Source organism: Gouania willdenowi, chromosome 19 (genome assembly GCF_900634775.1).
Source record: "Gouania willdenowi chromosome 19, fGouWil2.1, whole genome shotgun sequence".
Classification (NCBI taxonomy): domain Eukaryota; kingdom Metazoa; phylum Chordata; class Actinopteri; order Blenniiformes; family Gobiesocidae; genus Gouania; species Gouania willdenowi.
In genome coordinates, this window is record NC_041062.1 from 6198794 (window position 1) to 6221495 (window position 22702).

Here is a 22702-nt window from a genome sequence, read left to right on the forward strand (position 1 = left end):
TATTTTGTATTTTATGTATATGTAGAAGTGTAAACTAGGGCACAATAATGTTAAAATGGCCCCTGAACTAAAATGAGTTTGATGCCCCTGCCTTACAGGAATTAGAGAATCATAGGAGTATTATGTTTTTGGTTAAATTTTCCACCATTTTTTTTTCAACACTCTGTGACAAAATACTAACTGCTGTCACATAGTCATTGGACAGGCTGTTCCCTCTTAGAGAAATAAGGACTTATCTGTAGTTTAATGGTGTTCTGTGTGTGTGTGTGTGTGTGTGTGTGTGTGTGTGTGTGTCCTTGTACCTCGGTGAGATCAGAGTGTTGAGAGGGAGCAGATGAACAATCCACTAAAGGCACCAGAGTGGCGAAGGTGGCGATGAACTGGAACGTTATCTGGACAGAGAGGCCCAGCGGGGGGGGGGGGGGGGGGGGAAGCAGATCGATTTACATCCACTGACAGGATCACAGTTAAGTAATTTAGCTGGATGACAGTGAAATAACTTTTTCAAGTGTATTCGTTTAGTCTGCGGTGATGGATTACAAAATACCGGCAAAAGTAATGAACGCACGAGGAAAGATAAGCAATCCATTTCACAAATCACGCTAAAAAAACGAAGACGGAGCCACATTAATTGTACGTTTTTTTCTCGAAATTGGATATTCATCCTACTTTTGGCGATTATTAATTGCAACGACCTGAGCAACCCCAGAAAGAAATTCAATCATCAGGAGGTTTATCACCAACGTCCCTGAGCAGGGGTGGACTGGGACCAAAACTCAGCCCTGGCATTTTCTGACATAATGTAGAAGCTGTTATTAAGTCAGTGATGCTCAACATGTGATTCTTTATGTCTTCATTTTAATTATTATTCCCCCAGAAAACCTTAAAAGGGGAAACTTTTTAACCCCTTTTTCTTACTTTGTCCCATTTTTGCCCTTTTAAAAAAAGTTCTGACACTTCTTTTTAGACTTTAGCTACTCTTTATCAATAAACATCCCGTTTTTTCCTATTCTTTTTGTCAAGTTCTTTTTGACACTTTTATCCAAATTTTGTCCTTTCTTTAATTTTTTTATTTCTTTTGCCCAATAAATCTCACGTGTTTCATTTTTTCCCTACAGTTTGCCACTTTCTGTTCCACATTCCACATCCCTTTTTCACTATTGTGCCACATTTTGCCCATTAAAGTTACATTTTGCCATTACATACCACCTGGTTCCTCTTTATTTTCCCATTTTTCCCACTCTTGAATGCTTTTGACCCATTTTAGTCACTCTACACTAATTTCTTGCCATGTTTTTGCCACTTGTTTTGGTACCAGTACCGGACTGGCCCGGCCCACTGGGACGATTCCCGGTATGCCAGATGGCCTGTCCACCCCTGTCCCCGAATATACTTTTCTTCCTGGTTAATCAACACATTCATTACTCACCATGCATTTGCTGAAGTCATTGGGGTCCACCCCGGGCAGGGAGCCCATGAGCAAAGGGAGCACGTGTGTCCGGCCCTCTGGATAATGGCTGCCAGCAGAAACCAGGCTACGCGCCATGCCAATCATGCAGCTGAGGGTGGCAGTGAGAGTGTGGGGTTCGGTCAGGGTCTCCATTGCTGCATAAGTCCTGTTGAACATTAGATCAAAATAATATTGGTGAATTTAGGCTCATAGGCGTTTTCGGCAAAACCTTACTTGAAGTTTTATACGTAAAAGCTGAAATGAGCTGTTATTAGCATGAATAAGGTGTCGTGAAGGCTGTCATTAAGTGTCATTTGTCACCCTAACCTAAACCCTAACCCACATATGTCAAACTCAAGGCTGGGGGGCCAAATCCGGCCCTTCAGAGTATCTGGTTCAGCCCGCTGGAGAAAATGACAGAAAACATGAATCATTGTGTAAATTCAGTTGTAAATTGTTGATGAAAGAACTTTACATTTTTCCTAAATTCTGCAATTTTTCTCAAATTATTCCACATAATCTCCCCAAATTAAATAATAAAAAATCCATCCATCTTCATACCCACTTATTCCCGTTTAACAGGGTCGCGGGGGTCTGCCGGTGCCAATTTCCGGCTCTCATAGGGTGCTTGGCGGGGGTACACCCTGGACAGGGCGCCAGTCCATCACAGGGCAACACAGACACAGACAACCATTCACTCCTATGGGCAATTTAGAGACTCCAATCAATCTTACAGTCATGTTTTTGGATTGTGGGAGGAAGCCGGAGGACCCGGAGGAAACCCACACAGCACGGGGAGAACATGCAAACTCCACACAGAAAGGACCCAAGTCCACCCCAGGGCTTGAACCCAGGACCTTCTTGCTGTGAGGCGGACGTGCTAACCACTAAACCACCGTGCGCCCAATAATAAAAAAGGTCAACATAATAAATTAAAAAAAAAGACATTTAAGTATCTGTCACTTATTGCTTAGATATTGCTGATGTCTTCCATACTTTATGTCTTATAAGTGGAAGTGCAAGCTTGGGAACATTATTGTTGAAATTGTTCGTTTTCCCGCCTAAAAAAAACTTGTGGTCGAGCTGGTTCATATGAGGTTGACGCCCCTAACCCTAACCCCATTAGATCCCTCCACCTAACCCCAAAAATGCCAACATAGCTCCAAAGGTGTCATAATTTAGTGAACAAACCTTAATGACACCTTACTCATGCTAATGACAGTTTAATCTCAGCCTTATGTATAAAAGTTCATGTAAAGTGTGACCCATGTTTCTTTGAGGCGTACCTCTCGAGGACAGGTGGTATGGCGAGGTCCGGCGTGAGCAGAGCCAGATTCTGCAGAGCGTAGGCTGCATCTGTGCTGCCAGTTTTACTGGAAGCCAATAGAATGAAAAGCAGGTAAGCCCACAACATGATGTTGTACAATATCAACAACAACACACCCAAGACAGCTAATCACACATGACCTAGCTGTGTGTGGCTTAGCCTCCTCATCCCAAGCCAAGTCTGTGCAGTGACCGACCGTGGTTAGATAACCAGCTGGCTTTGGTTCAAATGGTCAACTCTGTGCATGGCTGACAAGGTGACAACAATGTGAGCACTAATGTGATGACTAATGAGCCTGTAACCGTGCCGGATGTTCATCTGAAATAATAATAATTAAAAAAAACATTGACAGAAAATGAAAAATGGGAGAATTTTCATCATTTAACATTGGGATTCTCAACCTTGGAGTCAGGACCCCAGGTGCAGGGGGTCGTCAGATTCCTTCATTAAACTAAAAATATTTTTTGAACAATTTGAGCCCATTTTTACTTATTTTTACCTATTGTCTTATTTGAACCTATTTTCAGCACTTTTTCTTGCCACATTTTTGCCCCTTTTAATAGATTTTTGCTGCATTACTTTCATTTCTGACACTTCTCCCTCAAATTTCAATGCCTTGCCTGCAAAATGTTTCTATTTTTAAGATATTTTTGGCACTTATAAACCCTTTCCATCAATTTTCTCACCTAATGTTGCATATGTTGACCCATTCTTGTCACTTTTAACCTCTTTTCACCATATTTCATGCTTATTTTTGCCATTTTACCATATTCACAATTTGTCATGCCCATTATTTGCCAATTTAAACTAATTGTTCCTACTTTTTAAATTACATTACCACAACCCTCCTAATTTCTGCCACTTTTAAGGCATTATTGACACTTTGAACCCTTTTCACCACTATTTCTGACTGTTTTTGCCCACTCTAATGGGCAACTTTTACCAATTTGTGTGGTTTTTAAAATCCCATTTCACCACCTTTTCCACCTTTTTTGATCACTTTTAAACTATTTTATTTCTGATTAAAACAAGGATTTACATCTTTAAGATGACTATATCCTATCACACAAATAGTAATAAACTTCCTGTACAACAGGATATTATTCAGATAAATAAATACATGTGGTTATCACAGATTCATAGAACAATGGACCATTATTTTCCTGACTTTATGGATGGACCCCAAAAATCTCTCCCCTTTATTCCCACTTATTGATGGCCCTGTCTCCACATGACTGTTCTTCAATGTTCATGTCTGTGTTCAACCACCTTCAGGGGTCCCCGTTCTCTGGAACCTTTATTTTGGGGGTCGCTGGCTGAAAAGGTTGACAACCAATGGTTTAACCACCTGCTTATTACATTAAACAAGACATTATTATTGTAAAGTTAAAGTCGGTGACACAAAAGTGGAAAAACATTGCAGCTAGACTCTATTTGGGCTGCTAATTTTTGGCTTGAATAATGAAGCAAATCCTGGTCAATGAATGCCAACTTAGCGACACCACTTTTTTGGCTCATGCGGAGGTGCAGCATGCTAACACCTACACCCACAGAGACACCTATGCTTTCTATTTGTACATCATCACCATTCAGCCATCCTACGTGAGGTCGCCTCAGACTCTTTGTTTCAAAAAGCCATTTTAAAATCTATCCTAAAACTTAAAGCTGCTGGAGACGATAATGATTTATTAGATAAAGACATAGTGTATGCCTCACAGATCAATTAACCACGGATCATTTCCTCGAAAAACGACATAAGAGATTTAAATTGCCATTGGGAAGTTTGTTTTGATGTGAAGTCGTGTTTTAAGCACTTAATTCTTAGCGTGATTACGCTAACAGAGTGAATTTCCAACACATTTCAATTGTTTTCACTGAAAGTTGAGGCAAAACAATAGCGAATGTTTATTTGGGCCGAGACAGAAATATCACAATCTGGTCAAAATATAATGTTTTGCGGAGTGAAGGTATCACAGGAATACCGGGAACAAACTCGAACAAAAATCGTTGTCCTTAATTCCAGCAAGTTTATTTTGTCTCCATTTTGAATACTAAACAGAAGACAAAATTAACTTGCTGTAATTACTACGCGGAAGTCAAGGACGCATCAAAGCAATCAGCAGACGTCTCTGAAGAAGACTGGCAGTTGACAGTCGATACATGTCAGGAGATCAAAGTAAATTTCCTGAAAATCTGAATAAATTAAACCTTAACATATTATACTGCGCTCCTTTTCTGGTAAAGAAACACAAGAAATCACAATATGCATCCGTTTACTGCACTCCACATCCCACAATGCAATGCACAAAACCTTTCTGACAATCTCAATAAGGTTTACAGTGGAGATAAAAACAAACCTTCTAGCAGCTATTTCAACCTTTTACATCTTTTTTTTGAGCAAATCTTCAATTTATTGATCTATGAGCCTATACTACGCATTTATCAGATTTTAGAATAAATGGTAAAGTACCTGAACATGGCCAGCAGGGCGGCTCCAAGGAGGCTGTTGGTGAACTCCTGAAGGTTTGCGTCGGTCAACCTCTGACTCTCTGGTACCAGCGTGATCCAGCCGGGGTCAGCGTAACGTTCCCTGTGAACTCTGCGCACAACGCTAGCAGGAAGTCGCTGAAGCAAACGCATGAGACGAGCCTGCAGACGCAAAATCGTCTTTAGCTTCAGAGACGCATTCAAACAGATTGTCGTCAGTAGGTGTGCAATATTGTTTATTTCTGGCACTTATTGCTCTTATTGCTTTGCTGTTGGTGCGAGAGTAAAGAGCGAATAGAGTTGGCAAAGTCTCAGATGACAGGCTATAAATCAAAGCAATCAGCTGAAGAGTTAGTAGAATTTGCTCTGTGCGTGTGTGTGTGTGTGTGTGTGTGTGTGTGTGTGTGTGTGTGTGTGTGTGTGTGTGTGTGTGTGTGTGCGTGCATGTGAGAGAAAGACAGATTTACCTGCCAACGGCCATGATTGGAGGGGTGGTAGAAGGAGGCAATGCTGTTGAATAGACAGGTCAGCTCTTTCTGTGCAGGGTTCCCCGGTCCACCCTGCAGGGGAACAGATTTTCAAAGTAATTAAGCAGAAGAAAAATCAAATATAGGCTATCAATGAAAAGATGCATTATGTTTTTCATCTATATTTGTTTCATTTGTGATCCATTTCTGATAGAAAAACGAGAGTTCTTGGTCAGATTGAAGCTGAAAAAGGCCAGTGTATTTTAATGGACACACATGAACTGTACCTGCAGAAAGCTTTAAGCATCTGTCCTAATGTTCAGTGTAGAATGAGGTTTGTCATTCATGTTAAAGCAATGACAAAAACTGCCTCGGGATCAATAAATTGTGTACAGTTGTGTGTAGTTTTGTCTCAGAAACTTGAAGGACAAAGGGTCATCCCATGTCATTTCAACAAATGGCCCATGCATTTTGGTTTAAAAAAAATTCTGAATTTTTTACTAATTGTTTGTTAATTATTCAATTTGCACACTGCAAATTTTTTGTTTGATCAGCTGAATACTTTTTAAGATATGGCCAATCTAGTGAGGGGGGTATGTGTCGATTTTCACACATATATAAAAATACCAGCTATAAGTCCTATCTGGTGGACATGCTAGCCCCTCAAATTGGATTTGGGTTTCGGGCTGGAACATGTTTGGGCCTTCAGTAAACAACTTTGCATATGCCTCAGCTCCCCGTAATTTGATCAGTTCTGAGTTCTGTACAAGCTGATTGAATGTTTGGTTTTTGTATATTCTGAGAGAGTAGGTGGAGCTGTATTACTACATCTAATTTCCATTTCCTTTGTGATGTAGTTCCGGAGATATTGGAAGCTGAATATGGAAGAAAAATAAGGATGCGCAAAAATCGACACATATTGTACCTTCCTCACTGAACTGGTCATATCTCAAAAAGTATTCATCCAATCAAACTAAAATGTGCATTGTGCTAAATGAATAATTAAGGAACAATTGGTACAAATTCAGAATTTTTTGAGATGGAAGTGCGTGGGATGTCCTGAAATTTTGTTGAAATGTCATCCATAAAAACTTTAGAAAATCATTCCATTTGGTTTCACTGTGTATCTGGAGTCAGGTACATAGCTCTACAAAATATTGTGCTTTATTGTGCTTCTGTTGCCAGACAAAAACCAACATCTTAAAGCTGCATACCAGAAGGGCTGTAATCCATAGCACCAGGTGTCCGATGTCATACGAGTTGGTGAGATATCGCGGTGACACCATTTGGCTGACCCCAACAGGAAGGTTCAGACTGCGCAGGATTTTGGTAAAAATCTGCAAGCACATGGAAAGTTTCCCATCACATTATTTAACACCAGTCTGGTATCTATTCGATGATGCTCAGAACTCACTGTGGGAATGTACGGGGTCCAGTCCACATAGCCGATGTTGTCGTTGGCAAGGCGCGCAAAGAGATTGACAAGATTCTGCAAAGAAAGCATGAGGCAAACAATCAGTAAATAACTGCTTTGCTTTCAAGAACTACAAAAATCCATTTGGGGGAGCAAAGGGAAGTGAAGATGTGGGGCACTTAAGGCTAGAGAGCTGGATGAAATCAAAGGCTCAAATGGAAAATTGTCTCTAAATGGAAATCTGGAATGCTCAATGGCACCAAGGGCAGAAGGAAGTGTGTCATTTGGAGAGATGCCTCATTTCCTCAGAACGTTTTTACGCTACACTGTCATGTGTCTTAAAAAATAATGGATGGATGATTGATGGATGGATGAAAATGTGTGTTCCTCACCCCTTCCCAGTTTGGCTGATTTTGCACAGACATCCACAGGTTCATTAACTCTTCAAACCACAGCCTGAAAAAAACAGACACAAAAACATTTCACATAGAGCCACGGTTAATCTTTATGTGAATCCAGGTGTCTTAATTGTGAGTATGATCTCTCAAGTCGAAAACAGGGAACAAAGCTCCCAAGAGGATGTAGAATGGAAATTACAATGTAGTTGCTAAGGAACCAAGAATAAATCCAGACGAACAGAACAGCCTCAGTCTTGATACAGTTGGTCATTATTTATTGCTGCAAAGGCTGGAAAGTGTTTTTGGAATTAAAGGAACAGCACTACCTTGGTTTGAATTATCAGACAGAACCCACATTGTTCACGTTAGTTATCTCTCCTCAGTGCATGCCAAAGTCAATCATGGAGTTCCACAAGGTTCAGTTTTAGGACCAATTCTCTTTTACATTATATTTTCTTCCACATTATCAAGAAGCAAAATATAAGTTATGACTGCTACGCAGATGATACACCGCTCTATTTATCTATGAAATCACAATGAAACACATCAGTTATTATAACTCCAGGCCTGTCTAAAAGACATCATATAGCCAGGATGAGCTTTAACATTCTCCTTTTTAAACAGGACAAATCCAAAGTTATTTTATTTGGCCCAAAATACCTCAAAGAGAAAATTATCTGAGCAAATAGTATCTTTGTTATACTTCAACTTTCATATTAAGCTAATCTCAAGGACAGTCTTCTTCCACCTTGATAGAATCACTAAAAACACAAACAGCTGTTTATGCTCTTTCATATCAAATAATGCTTTATACTGAATACTTTTGAATATCAAAGCTTTATCATGTTTTTTCTTTCTGCAGTCTGTGTTTTCTCCTCAATCTTCGCTCTTATTTTTCAGGTGTCCTGCCACAGGAGCTGATGGTTCCTGATCCGTGGTTCGCTGTTCAGTCGCTACTCATGTGGAAATGATTGGGTTAATGCAGCTAATCTCAAATTTTTATCCAAAATACAAATGTATCCCAGTAGAACACGCATAGACGACGTCTCTATTCAATACAAAAGAAAACAAAATAACTACTATATGGTCTCTATGGAAATATTAGGGTTAGCCAATAATTTTTCTGCTGTCGTTCGTTTTAATTTCATTCCAATTACAGCAGGGGTGTCAAACTAGTTTTTGCTCAGGGGCCAAATACGAACCAGTTTTATCTCATTTGGGCCATCGATGTCAGGTGGAAAAAAAGGATTTTTAAAAGGACTGTGCTCTAGTTAGCACTTCCACATGTAAATGGCAGATAAAGTATGTACAGTAAGTAAGTAATATCGAAACAATAAGTGACAAATATTAGACCGTGCAGGATCTTCTTTTCAAAGTTCTTTGATTTTGCGACCAATTATTGTGTAATTTAGGGCAATTTTTGGAGAAATTGCAAAATTTTAGAAAGATCTTGAGTTCTTGACTGCAGTCGTGTGATAAAAGCGTGGGAAAATTGCAAGCCTAGACAAACATTTTGGAGTTTCATTGAATTTGTGTAGTTGGAGGGACTTAGTTATCTATAACTCAGTGTTTTCTTTGTCATTTATACTTTCTTCTGTGGGCCACTTTCAAGGACCGGATTTGGCCCCCGGGCCTTGAGTTTGACACATGTGACTTACAGAAAGCCCTGTCTGTGCTCATCTGGACGCATGATGGTGGGCAGGAACAACTCCATGTTGCTGACGGCCTTCTGCATAGAGACATCAAACACACACAGTAGGGGGCGCCACTCAGCCAGCATCTCATTGGTGGACGATACAGGGAAATACCTAAGAATCAAAGAGAAAAACAGACAAGATGCGAATAAACGCAAATAGGTGCGGGACGAGTAAAGAAAGCGGCAGAAAGATACACACATTGATCTACGGTACACAGCTCAACTGATGATCAAAGGAATACATTAACTGCTGCCAAATGACATGATCACAGAGGAGGAGACTTACAGTCTGCAGCTTTTGATCAAAGCCTTCAAAATGTGCTCCACTGAGCTGCAAAAGAGCACAAAAAAGAAGTGTATGAGAGAGAGAGAGAAAACTACATAGTCACAATGTCTTAAACAAACTTTGGTTTTTAAATTTACTTAACAAATTTACATCAAACACACGTTCATTGTATATCTTAGAAAATAAATTGCTTTCACTGGTTAAGAGGGGAAGTCAGACTTCTTCCTAATCCGTATAAATGTTTTATTGAAATCTTCTTACTTAGTGTTTTCGAATTACTTAGAAAATTAACTTATTTTGAAACACTCCTTTTATTTTATATGTATTAGTACAGTGATTTTTAAGTAACAAAATGCATAGAAAATGTAATTTTTATTGGAAAAGTGGTGACTATTCTTAACTAATAATTAATAACTAATAAAAATAAAATTAAAATGTGCAATTTCATATTTTAAAACGGTAATGATAAAGTTCTTTGAGTGGAACTAAAAAAAATGTTTTCTTTTTTTTCATGCTCAAGGTTCAGCATAAAAACTTGCTAGACTTATTATGCAGAAGTCAAGGAAACATCAAAGCAATCAGCAGATGCCTCTGATGCCTCTGATGAAGACTGGCAGTTGACAGTCGAAACATGTCAGGAGATCAAAGGAAATTTCCTGAGTACAATTTGTATCAATAAATGAAACCTTAACATATTATTCAAAAAGAAAACAAAAAGAAGTTGCTGGAATTATTACGCTGGAAAGCCAAGGAAACCTCAAAGCGATCAGCAGATGCCTCTGAGGAAGACTGCCAGTTGACAGTCGAAACATGACAGGAGATCAAAGTACATTTTCTGAATAAATGAAACCTTAATATATTATTCAAAAAGAAGACAAAAATAACTTCCTGGAATTATAAAGTGGTCAGCAGACACCTCTGAAGGAGACTGGCAGTTGACAGTAGAAACATGTCAGGAGATCAAAGTAAATTTCCTGAATAAATTAAACTTTAACATATTATTCAAAAAGACGACAAAAAGAACTTGCTGGAATTATTGCGCTGGAAAGTCGAGGAAACATCAAAGCGATCAGCAGACACCTCTGAGGAGGACTGGCAGTTGACAGTAGAAACATGTCAGGAGATCAAAGTAAATTTCCTGAAGAATAGTTGATGAAACCTTAACATATTATGGATTAGTAGCAGTTCACGGATGTTCCTGAATGTGTACATTTCGTTATGTACGTAGGACATGTTTTCCCTCTTTTTATTAGAGCTTCATGAATGAATGGTGATTAATTGTCGGGGCGTCTAATGTAAAGTCCACACACAGAAAATCCTTCATTCCACACATTAGTCACAACAACATATCGACGTACTTGGGGAACCAGATGAGCCCGAGGTGCTCAGTTTTGGAGTAGGCCACGCTCTCGTACAGATCATACAGCGGTCGCCATGGCAACTGTAGGTCCTCCCTTGACAGCAGCTCTTTCTTCCTGTTCATAGGAAATAATAATTATGATTACAACAATAATACCGGTTGGTTTTAACTGGCGTCTGTGCGGTGTGTAGGATTCGAGCAGCTCCTGTAGAGCATAACATCATAATAACCGAGGTGAGAAACCACATGGTGCCTGAAAGAGAGAGAGAGACTGTAGAGGTGTGTGAAAATGACTCACTATAGCTCACAGACTGCTCTCCACATGACCACTGCCAATTTACTGACATGTCTGCAAACACAGCAGCATGAAATTCTTTGTTTTCACTATGGTTTGACTTAACTGACAGTTTAAGACAACAGTAATTTAAGCTCCGCAGGTGTGAATTACTCACCGGGAAAAAGAACAACGGAGGAAAGATGGAGCTTCATCTAGACTAGAGCAGTGTTTCTCAAATGGGGGTACATGTATCCTTAGGGGAACACGATGACACTACAGGGGGTACTTGAGAGAGGAAAAAAGTGTAAAATTAACAAACGAAAACGTTAAAAATATAATTTCTTTTGGGGGTTTTTTTCAATATCTCCACACTTGTCACCAGACCGGCTGAACTGATTATGCAACACAATAAGCACAACTATAACGTCACATCTCACTCTCACTTTAAAACAGTCAACTCTTCCCCACCCCTTCCATTTTACTACCCTGACACCCTCTTCCCTGTTACCTTCCCCTCACCTAGGTGTAATACTGCCCTTTCTTTTTATATCCTCCCTTAAAAAGAAAAATATATATATAAGGTTTTTTTTATGTTTATTTTTTAGTTAAAAATCAATATAATAAATTTAATATATTTTGTTATTTGTTGCAAGAACAAAGCATACATGGGAGTTGTTAAATATACTGTAGTTAACCTTATCAGATGTTGAATGTTGAAATAATTTACGTATTGAACTGTCACCAAGTCAGTCAAATCAGAAATAGAACTTGAGATAGAGAAAGGGGAAAATTAACAAACGGAAATGTTAAAAATATGGATTTTGTTGTTTATTTTTAGTTAAAAATTATAATAATGATGATGAAAATTATCTTAACTTTTTTTAATAAAATAACCCCAGTGAATTCAATTCCAAGTAAATTCTCAGGCTCTAAGTTTAGCTACATTTATGAACTCTAAAACTGAGAAAATAACCATCATTCAATGATGTTTTGGCGCCGTGCATTACGTATATTTTTTAATAAATGGCCATCGTAGTTTGAAAATAAAGTGGCAGAAAATGGCACATCTTGTGGTGTATATTGTATATTTGTAGTTTTATTAATCTGTGTATCTTCAAAAGTAAGTCAATTTATAAAGTTATTTAGGAACTTGGACAATGTTACGGAAGCTTATTGCATTCACAGAAGACGAATTGAAGTTGATGAGATATGTTTTTATAGGAAATATTTTTTGGTTTTTCCCCCTGAATTCAGAAAAAAAGGAAAAATATTTGCTATAAAAACAGAAAAACTGGGCAACATTTTTTATGTTTATTTATTTATTTGTTTTTTAATCTCATCAAATAAAAAAAAAAAAAAACTAAAAACATTTCCAATAAAAACATAAAAACGGGGCCCATTTTTGGGGCTATTTTTTTTTAAAATTTACTTATTTTTATCTCGTCAATTCAGAAAAACCAAAACTTTTTTTCTTCTGTGAATGCAATGAGCTTCCATACAATGCTTTCTTAGAAGCTGATATTTTTGCTTTTTTCCCCCCAAAGAATCCCATTTTGACTTTGTGGAAGAAGCGGCGACACTGGAGAATTCTCACAATTTCCAAAAGCTACGAGTGATTCTCCCTCCTCTGCGTTCATCCATCTAACAGCCATCGGAATGACTCTCATCGGAGATGTTTGAAAAATGACCCGAGATGAGACAATTGCAGAAAGGATGGTGAAAAGCTAAGAATGTGGGATAAAAAAGAATCCTATTGAGACCCAATGCTTGAGTGTCAAATGAATCCCTCATTGGTGAGACCCGGTGCAATCGCAGATCTTTCTCTTTTCATCTGAAGGAAAACACGCAGACAAATGACGCCTACATTTGGATATTGTTTGGTGATGGATGTGAAAGTCGTGGAAACAGCTGGAGCAGAATGAGAAGTGATAAATGTGACTATATTGGAGAATAAATTGAACATAAAGACAAAAGCAGGAAGTAAAAGAATGATGATTGTACCTTTAGCTCAAACGCAACTCAGTGTTTCATAACTTGTGATAATTATTTGTTTTTTCTGAAAAAAGGCTATCAAAAGCTCCTAAAAACTACTTCAAATATGATGAGCATACTTAAACTGGGATTAAAATTGAGTTAGGCATGAAAAATTAGAAAAATGTGAAAACAAATTTTTTGAAGGTAAGGCTATAGTAAGGCATAAAAATAGAAAAATTTTTGAATTTTTTTTTCTGAGAAAAGGCTATCAAAATCTCCTAAAAACTACTTCAAATATGATGAGCATACTTAAACTGGGATGAAAATGAAGTTAGGCATGAAAAATTAGAAAAATGTGAAAACAATTTTTTTTTGGAGGTAAGGCTATAGTAAGGCATAAAAATGGAAAAATTTCATAATTTTTTTTTTCTGAGATAAGGCTATCAAAAGCTCCTAAATATGAGTTCAAATATGATTAGCATACTTAAACTGGGATTAAAATTGAGTTAGGCATGAAAAATTTGACAAATGTGAAAACAATTTTTTTTGGAGGTAAGGCTATAGTAAGGCATAAAAATGGAAAAATGTCATAATTTTTTTTTTCTGAGATAAGGCTATCAAAAGCCGCTAAAAACTAATTTAGATATGATTAGCATACTTAAACTGGGATTAAAATTGAGTTAGGCATGAAAAATTACAAAAATGTGAAAAAAATTTTTGGATGTAAGGCTATAGTAAGGCATAAAAATGAAAAAAATTCAGAATTTTTTTTTCTGAGATAAGGCTATGAAAAGCCCCTAAATATGATTTCAAATATGATTAGCATACTTAAACTGGGATTAAAATGCAGTTAGGCATGAAAAATTTAAAAATTGTGATAAACACCAATATTTCGGAGGTAAGGCTATAGTAAGGCATAAAAATGCAAATAACTTAAATTTTAATCTGCATTTAAAATACCATGAACCAAGTTGGAGTTGAACCTATGACCCTCTGATTACAAGCCCTGTTCTTTACCCATTACACCACAACCACACTGTGTAACTAATTGTATAATGTTAATTGATTATAATGAGATAAAACATCTATTTCTTTGGTAAGGCGATAGTAAAATGGAAAATTTCAGAATTTTTTTTTCTGAGATAAGGCAATCAAACGCCCCTAAAAACTAATTCAAATATGATTAGCATACTTAAACTGGGATTAAAATTGAGTTAGGCATGAAAAATTAGAAAAATGTGAAAACAAATTTTTTTGGAGGTAAGGCTATAGTAAAGCATAAAAATGGAAACATTTCAGATTTTTTTTTTTTCTGAGAAAAGGCTGTCAAAATCTCCTAAAAACTACTTCAAATATGATGAGCATACTTAAACTGGGATGAAAATGAAGTTAGGCATGAAAAATTAGAAAAATGTGAAAACAATTTTTTTTTGGAGGTAAGGCTATAGTAAGGCATAAAAATGGAAAAATTTCATAATTTTTTTTTTTCTGAGATAAGGCTATCAAAAGCCCCTAAAAACTAATTCAAATATGATTAGCATACTTAAACTGGGATTAAAATTGAGTTAGGCATGAAAAATTAGAAAAATGTGAAAACAATTTTTTTTGGAGGTAAGGCTATAGTAAGGCATAAAATTGGAAAAATTTCAGAATTATTTTTTCTGAGATAAGGCTATCAAAAGCCCCTAAAAACTAATTCAAATATGATTAGCATACTTAAACTGGGATTAAAATGAAGTTAGGCATGAAAAATTAGAAAAATGTGAAAACAAATTTTTTTGGAGGTAAGGCTATAGTAAGGCATAAAATTGGAAAAATTGCAGAATTTTTTTTTCTGAGATAAGGCTATCAAAAGCCCCTAAATATGATTTCAAATATGATTAGCATACTTAAACTGGGAATAAAATTGAGTTAGGCATGGAAAATTTGAAAAATGTGAAAACAATTTTTTTTGGAGGTAAGGCTATATAGTAAGGCATAAAAATGGAAAAATTTCATTTTTTTTTTTTTCTGAGATAAGGCTATCAAAAGCTCCTAAATATGAGTTCAAATATGATTAGCATACTTAAACTGAGATTAAAATTGAGTTAGGCATGAAAAATTTGACAAATGTGAAAACAACTTTTTTTGGAGGTAAGGCTATAGTAAGGCATAAAAATGGAAAAATGTCATAATTTTTTTTTTCTGAGATAAGGCTATCAAAAGCCGCTAAAAACTAATTTAGATATGATTAGCATACTTAAACTGGGATTAAAATTGAGTTAGGCATGAAAAATTAGAAAAATGTGAAAAAAATTTTTGGATGTAAGGCTATAGTAAGGCATAAAAATGAAAAAAATTCAGAATTTTTTTTTCTGAGATAAGGCTATGAAAAGCCCCTAAATATGATTTCAAATATGATTAGCATACTTTAACTGGGATTAAAATGCAGTTAGGCATGAAAAATTGAAAAATTGTGATGAACACCAATATTTCGGAGGTAAGGCTATAGTAAGGCATAAAAATGGAAATAACTTAAATTTTAATCTGCATTTAAAATACCATGAACCAAGTTGGAGTTGAACCTATGACCCTCTGATTACAAGCCCTGTTCTTTACCCATTACACCACAACCACACTGTGTAACTAAATGTATATTGTTAATTGATTATAATGAGATAAAACATCTATTTTTTTGGTAAGGCGATAGTAAAATGGAAAATTTCAGAATTTTTTTTTCTGAGATAAGGCTATCAAAAGCCCCTAAAAACTAATTCAAATATGATTAGCATACTTAAACTGGGATTAAAATTGAGTTAGGCATGAAAAATTAGAAAAATGTGAAAACAAATTTTTTTGGAGGTAAGGCTATAGTAAAGCATAAAAATGGAAACATTTCAGATTTTTTTTTTTTTCTGAAAAAAGGCTATCAAAAGCTCCTAAAAACTACTTCAAATATGATGAGCATACTTAAACTGGGATTAAAATTGAGTTAGGCATGAAAAATTAGAAAAATGTGAAAACAAATTTTTTGAAGGTAAGGCTATAGTAAGGCATAAAAATAGAAAAATTTTTGAATTTTTTTTTCTGAGAAAAGGCTATCAAAATCTCCTAAAAACTACTTCAAATATGATGAGCATACTTAAACTGGGATGAAAATGAAGTTAGGCATGAAAAATTAGAAAAATGTGAAAACAATTTTTTTTTGGAGGTAAGGCTATAGTAAGGCATAAAAATGGAAAAATTTCATAATTTTTTTTTTCTGAGATAAGGCTATCAAAAGCTCCTAAATATGAGTTCAAATATGATTAGCATACTTAAACTGGGATTAAAATTGAGTTAGGCATGAAAAATTTGACAAATGTGAAAACAATTTTTTTTGGAGGTAAGGCTATAGTAAGGCATAAAAATGGAAAAATGTCATAATTTTTTTTTTCTGAGATAAGGCTATCAAAAGCCGCTAAAAACTAATTTAGATATGATTAGCATACTTAAACTGGGATTAAAATTGAGTTAGGCATGAAAAATTAGAAAAATGTGAAAACAAATTTTTTTGGAGGTAAGGCTATAGTAAGGCATAAAATTGGAAAAATTTCAGAATTATTTTTTCTGAGATAAGGCTATCAAAAGCCCCTAAAAACTAATTCAAATATGATTAGCATACTTAAACTGGGATTAAAATGAAGTTAGGCATGAAAAATTAGAAAAATGTGAAAACAAATTTTTTTGGAGGTAAGGCTATAGTAAGGCATAAAATTGGAAAAATTGCAGAATTTTTTTTTCTGAGATAAGGCTATCAAAAGCCCCTAAATATGATTTCAAATATGATTAGCATACTTAAACTGGGAATAAAATTGAGTTAGGCATGAAAAATTTGAAAAATGTGAAAACAATTTTTTTTGGAGGTAAGGCTATATAGTAAGGCATAAAAATGGAAAAATTTCATTTTTTTTTTTTTCTGAGATAAGGCTATCAAAAGCTCCTAAATATGAGTTCAAATATGATTAGCATACTTAAACTGAGATTAAAATTGAGTTAGGCATGAAAAATTTGACAAATGTGAAAACAATTTTTTTTGGAGGTAAGGCTATAGTAAGGCATAAAAATGGAAAAATGTCATAATTTTTTTTTTCTGAGATAAGGCTATCAAAAGCCGCTAAAAACTAATTTAGATATGATTAGCATACTTAAACTGGGATTAAAATTGAGTTAGGCATGAAAAATTAGAAAAATGTGAAAAAATTTTTTGGATGTAAGGCTATAGTAAGGCATAAAAATGAAAAAAATTCAGAATTTTTTTTTCTGAGATAAGGCTATGAAAAGCCCCTAAATATGATTTCAAATATGATTAGCATACTTTAACTGGGATTAAAATGCAGTTAGGCATGAAAAATTGAAAAATTGTGATGAACACCAATATTTCGGAGGTAAGGCTATAGTAAGGCATAAAAATGGAAATAACTTAAATTTTAATCTGCATTTAAAATACCATGAACCAAGTTGGAGTTGAACCTATGACCCTCTGATTACAAGCCCTGTTCTTTACCCATTACACCACAACCACACTGTGTAACTAAATGTATATTGTTAATTGATTATAATGAGATAAAACATCTATTTTTTTGGTAAGGCGATAGTAAAATGGAAAATTTCAGAATTTTTTTTTCTGAGATAAGGCTATCAAAAGCCCCTAAAAACTAATTCAAATATGATTAGCATACTTAAACTGGGATTAAAATTGAGTTAGGCATGAAAAATTAGAAAAATGTGAAAACAAATTTTTTTGGAGGTAAGGCTATAGTAAAGCATAAAAATGGAAACATTTCAGATTTTTTTTTTTCTGAAAAAAGGCTATCAAAAGCTCCTAAAAACTACTTCAAATATGATGAGCATACTTAAACTGGGATTAAAATTGAGTTAGGCATGAAAAATTAGAAAAATGTGAAAACAAATTTTTTGAAGGTAAGGCTATAGTAAGGCATAAAAATAGAAAAATTTTTGAATTTTTTTTTCTGAGAAAAGGCTATCAAAATCTCCTAAAAACTACTTCAAATATGATGAGCATACTTAAACTGGGATGAAAATGAAGTTAGGCATGAAAAATTAGAAAAATGTGAAAACAATTTTTTTTTGGAGGTAAGGCTATAGTAAGGCATAAAAATGGAAAAATTTCATAATTTTTTTTTTCTGAGATAAGGCTATCAAAAGCTTCTAAATATGAGTTCAAATATGATTAGCATACTTAAACTGGGATTAAAATTGAGTTAGGCATGAAAAATTTGACAAATGTGAAAACAATTTTTTTTGGAGGTAAGGCTATAGTAAGGCATAAAAATGGAAAAATTTCATAATTTTTTTTTTCTGAGATAAGGCTATCAAAAGCCGCTAAAAACTAATTTAGATATGATTAGCATACTTAAACTGGGATTAAAATTGAGTTAGGCATGAAAAATTAGAAAAATGTGAAAAAAATTTTTGGATGTAAGGCTATAGTAAGGCATAAAAAAGAAAAAAATTCAGAATTTTTTTTTCTGAGATAAGGCTATGAAAAGCCCCTAAATATGATTTCAAATATGATTAGCATACTTAAACTGGGATTAAAATGCAGTTAGGCATGAAAAATTGAAAAATTGTGATGAACACCAATATTTCGGAGGTAAGGCTATAGTAAGGCATAAAAATGGAAATAACTTAAATTTTAATCTGCATTTAAAATACCATGAACCAAGTTGGAGTTGAACCTATGACCCTCTGATTACAAGCCCTGTTCTTTACCCATTACACCACAACCACACTGTGTAACTAAATGTATATTGTTAATTGATTATAATGAGATAAAACATCTATTTTTTTGGTAAGGCGATAGTAAAATGGAAAATTTCAGAATTTTTTTTCTGAGATAAGGCTATCAAAAGCCCCTAAAAACTAATTCAAATATGATTAGCATACTTAAACTGGGATTAAAATTGAGTTAGGCATGAAAAATTAGAAAAATGTGAAAACAAATTTTTTTGGAGGTAAGGCTATAGTAAGGCATAAAATTGGAAAAATTTCAGAATTATTTTTTCTGAGCTAAGGCTATCAAAAGCCCCTAAAAACTAATTCAAATATGATTAGCATACTTAAACTGGGATTAAAATTGAGTTAGGCATGAAAAATTAGAAAAATGTGAAAACAAATTTTTTTGGAGGTAAGGCTATAGTAAGGCATAAAATTGGAAAAATTTCAGAATTATTTTTTCTGAGATAAGGCTATCAAAAGCCCCTAAAAACTAATTCAAATATGATTAGCATACTTAAACTGGGATTAAAATGGAGTTAGGCATGAAAGATTAGAAAAATGTGAAAACAATTTTTTTTGGAGGTAAGGCTATAGTAAGGCATAAAATTGGAAAAATTTCAGAATTTTTTTTTCTGAGATAAGGCTATCAAAATCTCCTAAAAACTACTTCAAATATGATGAGCATACTTAAACTGGGATGAAAATGGAGTTAGGCATGAAAAATTAGAAAAATGTGAAAACAATTTTTTTTGGAGGTAAGGCATAAAAATGGAAAAATTTCATAATTTTTTTTTTTCTGAGATAAGGCTATCAAAAGCCCCTAAAAACTAATTCAAATATGATTAGCAAACTTAAACTGGGATTAAAATTGAGTTAGGCATGAAAAATTAGAAAAATGTGAAAACAAATTTTTTTGGAGGTAAGGCTATAGTAAGGCATAAAATTGGAAAAATTTCAGAATTATTTTTTCTGAGATAAGGCTATCAAAAGCCCCTAAATATGATTTCAAATATGATTAGCATGCTTAAACTGGGATTAAAATTGAGTTAGGCATGGAAAAATTTGACAAATGTGAAAACAATTTTTTTTGGAGGTAAGGCTATAGTAAGGCATAAAATTGGAAAAATTTCAGAATTTTTTTTTCTGAGATAAGGCTATCAAAATCTCCTAAAAACTACTTCAAATATGATGAGCATACTTAAACTGGGATGAAAATGGAGTTAGGCATGAAAAATTAGAAAAATGTGAAAACAATTTTTTTTGGAGGTAAGGCTATAGTAAGGCATAAAAATGGAAAAATTTCATAATTTTTTTTTTCTGAGATAAGGCTATCAAAAGCTCCTAAATATGAGTTCAAATATGATTAGCATACTTAAACTGGGATTAAAATTGAGTTAGGCATGAAAAATTTGACAAATGTGAAAACAATTTTTTTTGGAGGTAAGGCTATAGTAAGGCATAAAAATGGATAAATTTCATAATTTTTTTTTTTCTGAGATAAGGCTATCAAAAGCCCCTAAAAACTAATTCAAATATGATTAGCATACTTAAACTGGGATTAAAATTGAGTTAGGCATGAAAAATTAGAAAAATGTGAAAACAAATTTTTTTGGAGGTAAGGCTATAGTAAGGCATAAAATTGGAAAAATTTCAGAATTATTTTTTCTGAGATAAGGCTATGAAAAGCCCCTAAATATGATTTCAAATATGATTAGCATACTTTAACTGGGATTAAAATGCAGTTAGGCATGAAAAATTGAAAAATTGTGATGAACACCAATATTTCGGAGGTAAGGCTATAGTAAGGCATAAAAATGGAAATAACTTAAATTTTAATCTGCATTTAAAATACCATGAACCAAGTTGGAGTTGAACCTATGACCCTCTGATTACAAGCCCTGTTCTTTACCCATTACACCACAACCACACTGTGTAACTAAATGTATATTGTTAATTGATTATAATGAGATAAAACATCTATTTTTTTGGTAAGGCGATAGTAAAATGGAAAATTTCAGAATTTTTTTTTCTGAGATAAGGCTATCAAAAGCCCCTAAAAACTAATTCAAATATGATTAGCATACTTAAACTGGGATTAAAATTGAGTTAGGCATGAAAAATTAGAAAAATGTGAAAACAAATTTTTTTGGAGGTAAGGCTATAGTAAAGCATAAAAATGGAAACATTTCAGATTTTTTTTTTTTCTGAAAAAAGGCTATCAAAAGCTCCTAAAAACTACTTCAAATATGATGAGCATACTTAAACTGGGATTAAAATTGAGTTAGGCATGAAAAATTAGAAAAATGTGAAAACAAATTTTTTGAAGGTAAGGCTATAGTAAGGCATAAAAATAGAAAAAATTTTGAATTTTTTTTTCTGAGAAAAGGCTATCAAAATCTCCTAAAAACTACTTCAAATATGATGAGCATACTTAAACTGGGATGAAAATGAAGTTAGGCATGAAAAATTAGAAAAATGTGAAAACAATTTTTTTTTGGAGGTAAGGCTATAGTAAGGCATAAAAATGGAAAAATTTCATAATTTTTTTTTTCTGAGATAAGGCTATCAAAAGCTCCTAAATATGAGTTCAAATATGATTAGCATACTTAAACTGGGATTAAAATTGAGTTAGGCATGAAAAATTTGACAAATGTGAAAACAATTTTTTTTGGAGGTAAGGCTATAGTAAGGCATAAAAATGGAAAAATGTCATAATTTTTTTTTTCTGAGATAAGGCTATCAAAAGCCGCTAAAAACTAATTTAGATATGATTAGCATACTTAAACTGGGATTAAAATTGAGTTAGGCATGAAAAATTAGAAAAATGTGAAAAAAATTTTTGGATGTAAGGCTATAGTAAGGCATAAAAATGAAAAAAATTCAGAATTTTTTTTTCTGAGATAAGGCTATGAAAAGCCCCTAAATATGATTTCAAATATGATTAGCATACTTAAACTGGGATTAAAATGCAGTTAGGCATGAAAAATTGAAAAATTGTGATAAACACCAATATTTCGGAGGTAAGGCTATAGTAAGGCATAAAAATGCAAATAACTTAAATTTTAATCTGCATTTAAAATACCATGAACCAAGTTGGAGTTGAACCTATGACCCTCTGATTACAAGCCCTTTTCTTTACCCATTACACCACAACCACACTGTGTAACTAATTGTATATTGTTAATTGATTATAATGAGATAAAACATCTATTTCTTTGGTAAGGCGATAGTAAAATGAAAAATTTCAGAATTATTTTTTCTGAGATAAGGCTATCAAAAGCCCCTAAAAACTAATTCAAATATGATTAGCATACTTAAACTGGGATTAAAATTGAGTTAGGCATGAAAAATTAGAAAAATGTGAAAACAAATTTTTTTGGAGGTAAGGCTATAGTAAAGCATAAAAATGGAAACATTTCAGATTTTTTTTTTTTCTGAAAAAAGGCTATCAAAAGCTCCTAAAAACTACTTCAAATATGATGAGCATACTTAAACTGGGATTAAAATTGAGTTAGGCATGAAAAATTAGAAAAATGTGAAAACAAATTTTTTGAAGGTAAGGCTATAGTAAGGCATAAAAATAGAAAAATTTTTGAATTTTTTTTTCTGAGAAAAGGCTATCAAAATCTCCTAAAAACTACTTCAAATATGATGAGCATACTTAAACTGGGATGAAAATGAAGTTAGGCATGAAAAATTAGAAAAATGTGAAAACAATTTTTTTTTGGAGGTAAGGCTATAGTAAGGCATAAAAATGGAAAAATTTCATAATTTTTTTTTTCTGAGATAAGGCTATCAAAAGCTCC

General features: G+C 34.0%; 1 protein-coding gene across 1 annotated transcript in view; it reads right to left on the reverse strand.

Annotated features, from left to right (window-relative positions):
• The window catches only part of psme4b (proteasome activator subunit 4b), a 53449-nt gene that overhangs the window by 25587 nt on the left and 5160 nt on the right, over positions 1–22702 (reverse strand). The window contains exons 3-13 of the mRNA XM_028475500.1: positions 10884–11000; positions 9526–9570; positions 9202–9351; positions 7538–7601; positions 7146–7220; positions 6946–7068; positions 5732–5824; positions 5248–5426; positions 2737–2823; positions 1430–1616; positions 303–392 (exon numbers count right to left, since the gene is read on the reverse strand). Of these exons, the coding sequence (XP_028331301.1) occupies positions 303–392; positions 1430–1616; positions 2737–2823; positions 5248–5426; positions 5732–5824; positions 6946–7068; positions 7146–7220; positions 7538–7601; positions 9202–9351; positions 9526–9570; positions 10884–11000 (1210 nt within the window). The remainder of the gene's footprint in view (positions 1–302; positions 393–1429; positions 1617–2736; positions 2824–5247; positions 5427–5731; positions 5825–6945; positions 7069–7145; positions 7221–7537; positions 7602–9201; positions 9352–9525; positions 9571–10883; positions 11001–22702) is intronic.